This window comes from Centroberyx gerrardi, chromosome 1 (assembly GCF_048128805.1).
Source record: "Centroberyx gerrardi isolate f3 chromosome 1, fCenGer3.hap1.cur.20231027, whole genome shotgun sequence".
NCBI classification, from domain to species: domain Eukaryota; kingdom Metazoa; phylum Chordata; class Actinopteri; order Beryciformes; family Berycidae; genus Centroberyx; species Centroberyx gerrardi.
Window position 1 is genome coordinate 9,289,815 of NC_135997.1, and position 11,428 is coordinate 9,301,242.

At 41.4% G+C, this 11,428-nt stretch overlaps 1 protein-coding gene across 3 annotated transcripts; it reads left to right on the top strand.

Annotated features, from left to right (window-relative positions):
- The first annotated feature begins 1,259 nt into the window (after nt 1-1,259).
- On the top strand, nt 1,260-11,141 carry itgb6 (integrin, beta 6). 3 transcript variants are annotated; one of them, XM_071914992.2, is made up of 16 exons: nt 1,260-1,286; nt 1,445-1,514; nt 1,968-2,047; nt 2,322-2,523; nt 2,615-2,861; nt 3,068-3,233; nt 3,447-3,608; nt 4,112-4,207; nt 4,499-4,588; nt 5,956-6,090; nt 6,607-7,024; nt 8,116-8,338; nt 8,837-8,931; nt 9,945-10,061; nt 10,163-10,329; nt 10,447-11,141. In XM_071914992.2, exons 2-16 carry the CDS (start codon nt 1,460-1,462, stop codon nt 10,543-10,545), a joined length of 2,352 nt encoding a protein of 783 aa, XP_071771093.2. In that variant the 5' UTR covers nt 1,260-1,286; nt 1,445-1,459; the 3' UTR covers nt 10,546-11,141. The 3 variants fall into 3 exon arrangements, 2 of the variants coding, with proteins under 2 accessions (XP_071771093.2, XP_071771092.2); XM_071914991.2 differs by lacking the exon at nt 1,260-1,286 and having other exon boundaries at nt 1,338-1,514; XR_013507593.1 differs by lacking the exons at nt 1,260-1,286; nt 10,447-11,141 and having other exon boundaries at nt 1,324-1,514; nt 8,837-8,998; nt 9,087-10,061; nt 10,163-10,194.
- Nucleotides 11,142-11,428: the final 287 nt, after the last annotated feature.

An 11,428-nucleotide genomic window follows, 5' to 3' on the forward strand; every position in this document is an offset into this window, starting at 1 on the left:
ACAAAGAATTAGCATATACAGAGAATTGAGGAGAGGGGTGTCAATAAAAAAAAAAAAGAGACAGGCAATGAAATGGGAGGGGGGTGTGAGAGATGAGAAGAGCAGTGGAGGGGGGTTTTGGGGTAACAGATGGGGCTTACTGAGATTCAGAGGGGTGTGGTGCTGAATTAGGAGATTCCATTGAGTTGGGACAAGCGGGGAAATTTGTACCGCAGCTGTCAGTGGTTCAACACCTACGCATGCAGCTCCACACCCGCTGCCCGTGCTGTACACACACACACACACACACACACACACACACTGCAATCCATAATCCTCATAACATTTACGTTTTTATACCTACTACACAGTTAAGTGCAGAAAGTTTTCTGAGAGAGTATATCATGAAATGTTCACTTGCAGATTTCCTTTTTTCAGGCCATGTTTGTTTCGCCTCGTGTTAATCGTCAAGCTGAAAAACTGTCTTGTGACATGACACACAACAATGATCCATGCTGGTTATGTTAAATATTAACATTTCTGTTGTGCTGTCTGAGTAATGCGGGTATATTTGCTTATGGCGTGGTCTGTCTGTATTTTATCTTTCACATTTTCTCACAGTCCAGGAATTCATTTTATTAGACTGAAACCTACATTCAACATTGATCTAAGCACAGAATAAAACAGTTGTAGGTTTTTGTGATATTCCCTTCCGTTTACCAAAACGAACCTATAGTAATCCTATAATAGCCTACATTTTAGAATGACACTAATCATCACAAACTATAGGCCTATATTATATCCCATAGGATTATTATAGAAAAAGTGTGGTGATATTGGAGATAAAATATAATGTAGCCTACCATAGTACGATAAGGTCACTGTAAACTCACGACCTGAGTACAGACACACTATAAATCCCTGAAGGAATGTCATAGGAAAAGGTGATTTTTCGACCCGTGGCCTTCAACATTAATACATTGTTTTGTTTTTCACTGAGTTTTTCCAGCTCAAGGTTGCTGTCCCGTTTTTTTTTACGATTTGGATTCATTTAATTACGGAAAAATATTTTTCTCTCTAGCTTATCTATTCCCTTTTTAAATCCTTAAAAAAAATTGAATCATTGTCGGTTTTTTTAAAAAAAAAAATCGAGGCAGCCAAATTTATTTTCCCATACAGTTATATCGATTTCAAATGACACCCCTCGCGCCCGCCTCGTTTGCACCTCCAGTGCTCTCACCTGTACGGAAGTGAACACAACTTAAGAGGCAGGACAGGTAAAGCAGCACTCACCTCCTCCTGTCCAGGTAGGGCTGGAGCGCGCGCTATCTCTCTCTCTCTCTCTCTCTCTCTCTCTCTCTCTCTCTCTTAGCCTGCTTTTGGTCTAACACTGTCTATATTTCACTTAGACTCCTGTAAATATGAGACAACTTGAACTGTTTACATTATCTTTCCTCATAATCAGTAACCGCGCGGACTAATGGGGCTTGTACTACTGAGCCTAATTCTCCGGTATTGGATCAACAACGTGGAGGGTAAGGAGAGTTTTGTTTGGCTTTGCTTTATTTAAAACTCAAGGGCAACAGATTTACAATGTCTGAAAAAAACAAATGAATGACAGTTTCTCGTTTACAGTGCGGCCCATAAATATTTCCTCTTGGAAGCTGTGATTGGTTAATGTGTTCCTATTGCTCACAACACTGTTTATCAAACAATGTTATCTTCCTTTATTAGATTATGAACCAAAGGACGCCTAAAAGTTTTTTACTGCACTTCATCATGAGAGTTAAATGGGTCATAGGTGTTAATCAGTGCATCACATTATAAACAAACCACAAGACATAATGTTTTAATTAAGTATAAGAACTTAAGACATTTTTATTGAGTTATTTTCCACTGAGAGCCTTTAAGATGAGACTTCCCTATAGATGGCCGCATCTCAGTGTTCTGCTTTTTAGTCACCTCTGTTTTTCCCTGTTCCTATGCAGGGTCATGCTTAGTTGGAAGCGCTGTGAGTTGTGATGACTGTCTCCAGCTCAGTCCTCACTGTGCCTGGTGCTCGCAGGAGGTAGGCAGCTACGCTTGGCTTTATGAAACCACATGTGTAAGATGACCATGATCATAAATTCAGAAAAAATTGACTTTGATTTTGAGCTGCTGGTATGCAATAAATTACAGAGAAAACAACTTTTACTGACAATGGTTGGAAAGTTGCACATTCGGACGATAATACAGTTGCATATTATAATGTAACTAAATATTCATAGCATTGCACAGTAAAAGTGAACTCAGTCTTCAATCTGTGGACAGCTAAACCTTTGACTTTTTCTTCCATCTCTCAGAATTTCACCGACTGGTTCTCTGTCAGTGAGAGATGTGACACACCGGACAGCCTGCGGGAGAAGGGATGTATCAGCGACCGGCTGGAATTCCCTGATTCCCACGGCCAGATCCTCCAGGATCGCCCGATCGGGAAGAAGTCAGACAATAATACTAACAGCACCCAGATCTCCCCGCAGAAAATGACTCTCAAGCTACGGCCTGGTACGCAATCTGAAGCATTTTGATGATTTGTCTCCAGAAACCGTTCTTCATTTTCAGACAGCAATAAGCTGTTTATTTTGTTTTTGCGCAGGCAGTCAGATGACCTTCCAGGTCAGAGTTCAACAGACAGAGGACTATCCTGTGGATATCTACTACCTGATGGACCTTTCAGCATCCATGATCGATGATCTGGAGATGATCAAGGACTTGGGCTCCACTCTGTCTAAAGAGATGGCCAAACTCACCAGTAAGTTCCGCCTGGGCTTTGGATCTTTTGTGGAGAAACCCATGCTGCCCTTCATCAAGATCACAGAGGAAGACCTGGCCAACCCCTGCAGGTAGGCTGTAATTCAGCTGTGAAAATTAAAACAGAACCAGTGACTCATCTTCCACCACATTCTCTGTAGACTTATGGTTGAGGTTGCAAATGTTATATGGAACTATTTCTGAATCTCAATCTGAAAGGTCAGGTTGTATCAATAGTTGTTGCAATTGCAGAATGTTATTTTCTGAATGCTCATGCCTGACCTCTGGTGTGTCACAGGGGTGTAGACTCTGACTGTCCGCCAACATTTGGCTACAGACATGGATTGTCGCTGACGAGCAGCACCGACAAGTTCAACCAGATAATTTCCAAGCAGCGGGTGTCTGCTAATATTGATTTGCTGGAGTGTGGCTTTGATGCAATCATGCAGGCAGTGGTTTGTGGGGTAAGACATGCAATGCATCAGAAAGATTTATAATTTTGCTTACAGTCTGTACAAACAACAGGAATTTGTCAACTAAGGATGCAAATTTGTGATTTTGTCTTGTGTTGGGACATGGAGTAACACCCTGCTCTTGTCATTTAACCTCTTGTGAGTTGTCAGAAATCCCTCCTGGGTTTGCTCTGCTTTTAAAAGATATCTAATGTCTCTTGATAGGACAAGATAGGCTGGAGGAATGATTCGATGCGTTTGCTGGTGTTCGTCAGTGATGCTGACTCACACTTTGGGATGGACAGTAAGATGGCTGGCATTGTGATTCCCAATGACGGGCAGTGTCATCTGGACTTAAACAACGAATACTCCATGTCCACCATGTTGGTAAGCTCACAGAGGCTCATGTCCCTCAACTGAGTAATAGTTCATTTGATGTTTTTTTTTTTTCTTTTGTATTATTTATTGTTTATTGATAAGGATCCCCATTAGCTGTACACAACGGTGTTAGCTATTCTTCCTGGGGTCCCACTAAAACACAATATAAATCCAAAACAAATGCACAAAGTTTAAAAACAGGATACAATAAAATTACAAAAATTAGGACCACTTTGTCATGGCCCACAGCATGAAAGACAAATAGAAATATTAATAAGATAAGTCACATTTGTACAGTAAACAATGATTCTTACATATCAAAAGGCTAAGGAAAAGCTCAAATAAACAAAAGTGTGAATACAATACATATGCATGGATACAACAGTATAAAACAAGTGGAATTAAAATGAAGCATTTGACCTTAACTCATAATCAAATGTCTCTTTCATTATTCAGCATGAAAAATCACTGCCTTCCATTTTTAATTGTTGAAATTTTACCTAATTTTCCAGGAGTACCCAACTCTTGGACAGCTGATTGATAAATTGGTGGAGAACAACATCTTGCTAATATTTGCTGTGACAGAAAACCAGAAACACAACTATGAGGTGAGCCTTCTTTCCCATAGTGGTATTCATTTGACATTTGATTGGGGAAACCCAGCAGCAATTACTATAGGTTCAAACTACAGAACTGTAAAAAAGGAAATGTTTCTCTCTGAGTGCAACGTCACTGAGGTTAGCATATTTGATTCATTGAGCAGCATTCTCATTGGACCTGTTTGAACAAGCCCTCTTTTCTTCCCCTTTCCTTGCCATGGTATTCTTTCCTCTACGGGACTGAGCCAAGTCCGCCCGCATTTCTAACTGTGCTTTTGCTGTTATGTGTTTTTCTCATAGAACTATGCAAATCTCATACCTGGCGCCACAGTTGGAGTCCTGGCGACAGATTCGCGGAACATCCTGGAGCTGATTGTAACAGCGTACAAAGTAAATAAACAAAGTAAATCTGAATGTGTGGGCAGGCTGTATGTGCAGGTTGTACAAAAAAATGCTGCCATTATGATTCAGTATTACCTTCTTATTTTGTTTTTTATTTAACTAGGCTAATCTAATTGAAATTGACGTCTTTTCTTTTTAGGCGAGCCCCAACAAAGAGTTTCAGACAAAAACGTGACACATTAACATCAAGCGTACATGAATCAATCCTCTGTACATCATTTCTTTCTCTCTCATTAGAGCCAATATGACTCAGCCTTGCCTTCTCCATTCTTTCTTATTCTCTCGCTTTTCCTGTTTCACACTTTCTTCCTATCTCTCTCTTTTTCTTCCCGGCTCTGGGCCTGTCCTTTGCATCAGTATGTTTAACAGCAAGTCTATGCCTGTCCCAGTTGTTTGATCTCCTCGCCCCCTTCTATCTGTGGCTTGCTCTCTCTCTCTCTCTCTCTCTCTCTCTCTCTCTCCCCCTCTGTCTGTCTAGCTCTTGCACTTCATCTCCTCTTGTCTAAATCCCCCCTGGCGGCAGTGACTGGTGGCAAGCCTGCAGTCCTCTAATCACTTCATCAGATACATCCTTTACACCCACTTTTAGGCTCTGCCACGTTAACTACACTGAAGGGGAATCCCTATTATTATTGCACTGAACGCAGTTAGTGGTGGTTCTGAAGAGAAAAAACAGAGGGGTATATTGTTGATTGGTATTTCTTACTTCAGAGCAATTTTGGATTCATGTTTGTTATTTAGTAGATATATATTTTGGGCACCTTATATTAACTACCATACAACATATTCAGTGAAGAAGAGTTAAATATATATTGTACCTTTGCCTGCAGTACTGCAATTCCACAGCATCTTTAGTTGGGTGTGTCCTGTAAACTTTTCCTCATTTTCTCTAAACATCATCCCTAGCAACATAGGCAACACAGTACAATGGGAAGGGAAACACACAGCTAACCCCCTGTTAGCACCCAGTCAGTTTAGTTAGTTAGTCAGTCAAACAGGCAGTCTATCCTCCAGCTGGGCTGAGGTCAGCTGTCACTCTTCCCTCGGGTGCTGTGTACACCCCAGCACACCTGGGATGATGACTCACCCATACAGAAATAGCTCGATAGGAGTTTTCAAACAGTCTCAACATGTTACAGGTCAGTGCGGTCTGATGATTCCACCTAAAATGCCCTGACAGGTCCCGCTTAATGATAAAACAAGTCAATATATTGTTTTTAGATTTGTGTTTTTGTGATCTTTGCTGTCTTAGAGTGTATGATGGAGGAGCAACTTCTGCTCAGTACCACGCCTTACTTTTCAAACTGCATCCTCCTACAGGGGGCTACAATCTGTCTGTCTGTGCTGTTTTCCAGGAACTGCGTTCAGAGATCGAACTGGAGGTCCTCGGAGACACGGAGGAACTCCAGATGTCCTTCACAGCCATCTGCCCGGATGGGACAGTCCTCCCTGGCCTGAAACGTTGCTCCAACATCAAAGCTGGAGACACGGTCTGTTGATTTTTTTTCTCATAGATATAGAATCCAAATCCTCTCTAAATTGTATTCTCTATCTGGTCTGTGGTATTAAATTGAATGACAATTGGACAATTCTGGTGGATTGAATTTGCCTTTATGAAAACAAATCACAGGTTGCCAGGATTTACAATAAGGACTTACAATATTGTAGAGTAAATCACTAATTTAATATCACTCATGGGAGCTGTTCAGATTTTTAGTTGATATTTGCATGGAAAATTGTAATTAACAAGCTCTTTTATATGCCTGTTTTGTATAGAATTATTTATCTGTGTTTTCTTATGGTATGTTCTGTGACTCTCGGTCAGCCAATGACATGTTTTCTTAGCCTTCTTGTCTTTTAAAACTACACTGAAAATAAGTTTTGGAAATTTAATGTGTTGTCCTCAATGATTTTAATGAATGCATGACTGATAGCTGTGCATTATTTTTGATTATCAAACAAACAAACAAACAAACAAAAGCCTCCACCACCTCTTTGCTCCTCAGGTAGTGTTCAACGTGTCCGTGGAGCTGACAGAATGCATGCTGGGTCCGCGGCGCTTCTTCCTCAAACCGGTGGGCTTCCAGGACAGTCTGGAGGTGGAGCTGGAGTCCCTGTGCTCCTGTGACTGCCGGCGGCCCTCCGAGGCCAACAGCAGCCTCTGCACCCGGGGCCAAGGGGCTCTGCAGTGCGGTGTGTGTGTGTGTCAGCCGGGGTACCTGGGCCCGCAGTGCGAATGCAGTGAGGACAGCGCTCTGAGCAGCAACTGCCGTGCCACCGAGGAGGCCGAGTCCTGCAGCGGTCAGGGGGACTGCTTCTGCGGACAGTGTGTGTGTCACCCATCCAGCTTTGGACGCGTCTACGGACCCTACTGCGAGTGTAACGACTACTCCTGCGTTCGCTTCCGTGGGGAGCTCTGTGGCGGTGAGAGCCTGGATCACAGTATTACTGATCATGTGTGTATTTGGCAGGGGTGGAAAGAGTAATAAAACATCCTCCTCAAGTACAAGTACTGTTACCTTGCTGAAATTTTATTTAGGTAAGTAGAATTCAAATTACCAGGGTAAAAAAAAAAACTACTTACACTACCAGTCAAAAGTCTGGACACACCTGATTGAATTGACTATTGTTTTCATTATCTTAAAGGCTGATCATGATCTAAAGGCTTATGCTTAAATGCTTGAAATTTGTTTCTTAGACAAATATAAATAGTGAAGTTGATGTCTATATATGAATTTCTTTCCAAAGCCTTTACCTTTCCATCAAGGCAAAGGGTGGCTACTTTAAAGAATCTAAAATATAAGATAGTTTTGATTTGTTTAACACTTTTTTGGTCACTGCATAATTCCATTTGTGTCATTTCACAGTTTTGTGTTTCATAGTTTTTCATGTCTTTACTATTATTTTAAAATGTGGAAAATAGTCAAAATAAAGAAAACTTTTGACTGGTAGTGTAAGTAAAACTAAGAAGTGGTTAATTTAAAATGTACTCAGTAAAATTTACTGAGTTACTTTTTTAGAAAAGAGAACATTGTTAGATGTGATCTTTCCCGTGGAATTTTAAAAGGATGAGAGGACAGAGTTCAAACTAGATTCTTTTAATTGCAAAAATTAGAAATTACAAAATAAAGTGCACAAAGTAAAACCAGATTACACTTCTCTTCTTTGCTGACAGACCGTTCAATGCGAATGGCTCCACAATTGGCCAATTTACGACTTTCTAGTTTCTGATTCTTATGGAAAGCCTCAAAATTTGTAGTCTGTAATGGATGTGATTTAAAATGTAGTGAAGCACAATACTTCAGCAAAAACGTACTTAAGTAAAAGTAAAATTACTGACTTTAAAAAATACTCAAAAAAGTACAAGTACACCAAAAAGCTACTCAATCAACTCGACTCAAACAGTAACTGGAGTAAGTGTATTAGTTACTTCCACCCTTGGTATTTGGCAATGTGTATTGTGAGCCTTATGTATGTATGAACATATGATTGTGTGTGTGTGTATGTGTGTGTAGGACATGGACAGTGCGACTGCGGGGAGTGTGTGTGTCAGAGCGGTTGGACGGGGGAGTATTGCAACTGCAGCACCAGCACTGAGGCGTGTGTGTCGGAGGACGGAGCTGTCTGCAGCGGCCGGGGGAAATGTGAGTGCGGCCGGTGTGTGTGCTCCGTACCCGGAGCTTTTGGGGACAAGTGTGAGAAGTGTCCCACATGCGGAGACACCTGCAGCTCTGCAAGGTGAGAACACACTCATATCGTCAGCTCTTAAAGGTGAACAAGGTTGTAATGTAGAAGCTTCTGTCTGCTTTGCCTCGGTCATTCTTGGGTTGTTGTTTTTTTTTTTTGAACTAAAAGGTATAATATGTTGTCTCCTTAAACCACGTGATCTGTCTGTTCTTTTAAGTACGAGCATATCATGTTCTGGGCCTCTTGTTCACATTTGTCCACAGATTCCAGGTGACATCAAAAGACAACTAATGTCCCCAACACAGGGCTAAAAGATTTCCTTTCTCCATTGTAAAGCAGCTGTCAGGGCTGGTGCATTTGACACCGCTGTTAAAGGGTAGACGGGTGATAGGGAGCGAGTGAAGCCTTGGGAACACTCCGATAAGTGGCCAAGACTCTGATTTCTCTGTATCAGTGATTATAAAGCCTCATCAAACCATACCCTCCCAAGAGACGAGAACTCTGAGAGAAAAAAATGAGCGTTTGTTTGTCCGCTTGTTTTCTCCCCAGGACCTGCGTAGAGTGCCATCTCCAAGCGAAGGACAGCGCCGAGGTGTGCGTCCAAAGGTGCAGCATTCCTAAAATTTCCATCAACACAACAACAGGTGAATGTCTCCCAAGCCTACCTCGTTCTGTACCGGCATTTGAGACCATCGTTATTATTATTTTTACGTTTATTTAGACAGGGACAATGCACAACAACACATAAATCTCAAAAATAATGAGATAATGTGTTGTACCAGCTTTAGCTAATAGCCAGCTTCAAATATAAGATTCATCTCTTTAGAAATGATGAAATAGAGTTAGCTTCTTACTCTGAAACAATGCCTTATGTTCTTAGCAAAATCTACAGGTTTCTTTAATAGGAAATCTTTACCCCACCTGATCAAAACAATAGAAAACGTTGAGATTTTACTGTATGTGCATTGAAAGTAAGAGAAAGAAAGATTTACCATAGTGGACTGACTGTAAGTCTACATGGACCAGGCTCTTAGCATGATCCTAACTGTAACCTAACTGTACTGTAAATGCTCGATGTCGCTGGAGTTTGTTTTCCCAGCACAGTTCTTTTGATAAAGGTATCAACAGAGGGCCATGCTAAGTTTCCCCATGGGTCAGAGATTTGGAGGAATGCCGACCTGCATCGACTCAGGTGTCTCTCTGAAGCCCGCGCCCCCTCTCTAACAGAACACCGTCCATGTCCATTCAGCCAACACCAGACAATGGGGAACATATTATTTACCTTGTCGTACAGACAGTGCTATTGTAGTGTAAATGAATAGGCAAAGACCTCGGGTTCCTATATAGAGGGGATTATTTTGAACTCGGTTACACTTGTGCAAGCCGAGAGGTATATCTGATTATCACAGAAGATTTTCAGGCTTCAGATGTGAAAGACAATGGTGTGGGACATACACACACACATGCACACACATAAAAAAAGCATACACACACACACCAGATTGTAGTCTTTGATATGGAAATCACACTGACAGCAAAACAGAGGCGAGTGTATCCTCTTACGTTCTTAGCACAATGCAGAGGGGGAAGGCGATACACAATGGAGTCATGCCTTCATCCCTTCCTTATAGATATGTATGTTCACATTTCCTTTCAGAATATGACAAGAGCCATTCTACGCAATGCACCCTGAAGACTGAGAATGATTGCCTCATCTCATTCACTGTAGTAGCCAGTGACATGTTAACCACCGCCTACAATCTCCAGATGTATGGTAAGCTTTACAACAGCTACAACCCCTTATGTTTTAACATACGTAAAGAGATCTAGTTCCCACTTTTATGTTGTCTCCTCTCTTCCTCCTTCCCTCCCTAGATTGCCCTGAGCCGCCCAACATCCCCATGATTATTCTGGGGGTCTCCCTCTCCATCCTGTGCATTGGCCTGATCATTCTGGGTGTGTGGAAGCTGCTGGTATCAGTCCACGATCGGAAGGAGGTGGCCAAGTTTGAGGCTGAGAGGGCAAAGGCAAAATGGCAGACGGTGAGATCTTTTCTCTTTCTTGCACCTTGGATTTTAAATGTCCTCTCGTTGGAAGTTGGCTGTTGGTTGGAAGTGATTATGACCTCTGACCTCTTCGTGTGTTTTCTCTCTCCTCAGGGAACCAACCCTCTGTTCAAAAGCTCTACGTCAACATTCAAAAATGTAACTTATAGGAACACAGGGAGAGAAAAGGTTATCACAATGGATCACTTCTGACGATAAAGTGACAGCATGTTTTGGAGGCAATGCAAATCACCATCTGAGTGCACTGGATGTGTATATGTGCATTTGTTTGTGTGTGTGTGTGTGTGTGTGTGTGTGTGTGTGTGTGTGTGTGAGTGAGAGAGAGAGACAGAGAAAGAGATATGAACATTGTACAAATCTCTGTGTTGGTCAGAGAGGTTATAAGACAGTAGACAACACTATGAATGTCCTGAAACTAATAACAGGCATACACTTTTGATGATTTTGCTGCTGTAAGGTGCATTATTCACCTACAACTGTATGGTGCAAGTGCACAGTTGAACACTGTATTTTCCTGTTGCATGATCCAACAAGTTTTGAAATAACATACTGTAATGTGCAGCTTGGAAACAGACTCTACAGTATGAGTGGTGTACTACTGAAAACTGTTTTTTAATTAATGTAAATATATAGGTCCATGGTTATGATTTGTTAAATATTGTGTTTGTTTTATTGTAAAGCAAGGCTGAGCCTTGGACATTGATTACTGAGACTGTTGATAATTGAGAGGTGTTTTTTTTTTTTTTTTTGAGCTGCATGGCACATAAATAAAGTTGAACTTTGCCTTATTTTGAAATGATGCTTTAAGCATTTATGCTTAATTTTGTGTTGGGGCACAATGCTTAATTGCTATGTGGTCAACTCTTACTGTACGTTTACAGGTTATACCAAGGTTTCCCATACTTTTTCATGCCAAAGACCCCCAAATAGATAAGTATTGGACCACACACCCCAGTTTGATAAGATTTAGTTCCAAGAAACCCCAGGATTTTTGTTGTAAGATACCGTCTGTGCTGTAGGTAGGGCAGTAAAACCTGTAACCAAAGCAGTCATCCCTCTACATTATCTCTTTGCC

Bases quoted from the DNA above. Each gene is read 5' to 3' on its own strand.
- itgb6 (XM_071914992.2), top strand. From the start codon at position 1,460: ATGGGGCTTGTACTACTGAGCCTAATTCTCCGGTATTGGATCAACAAC. The intron at 3,609-4,111 runs GTAAGCTCACAG...CTAATTTTCCAG, and splicing joins ACTCCATGTCCACCATGTTG to GAGTACCCAACTCTTGGACA. The intron at 6,091-6,606 runs GTCTGTTGATTT...TTTGCTCCTCAG, and splicing joins ACATCAAAGCTGGAGACACG to GTAGTGTTCAACGTGTCCGT.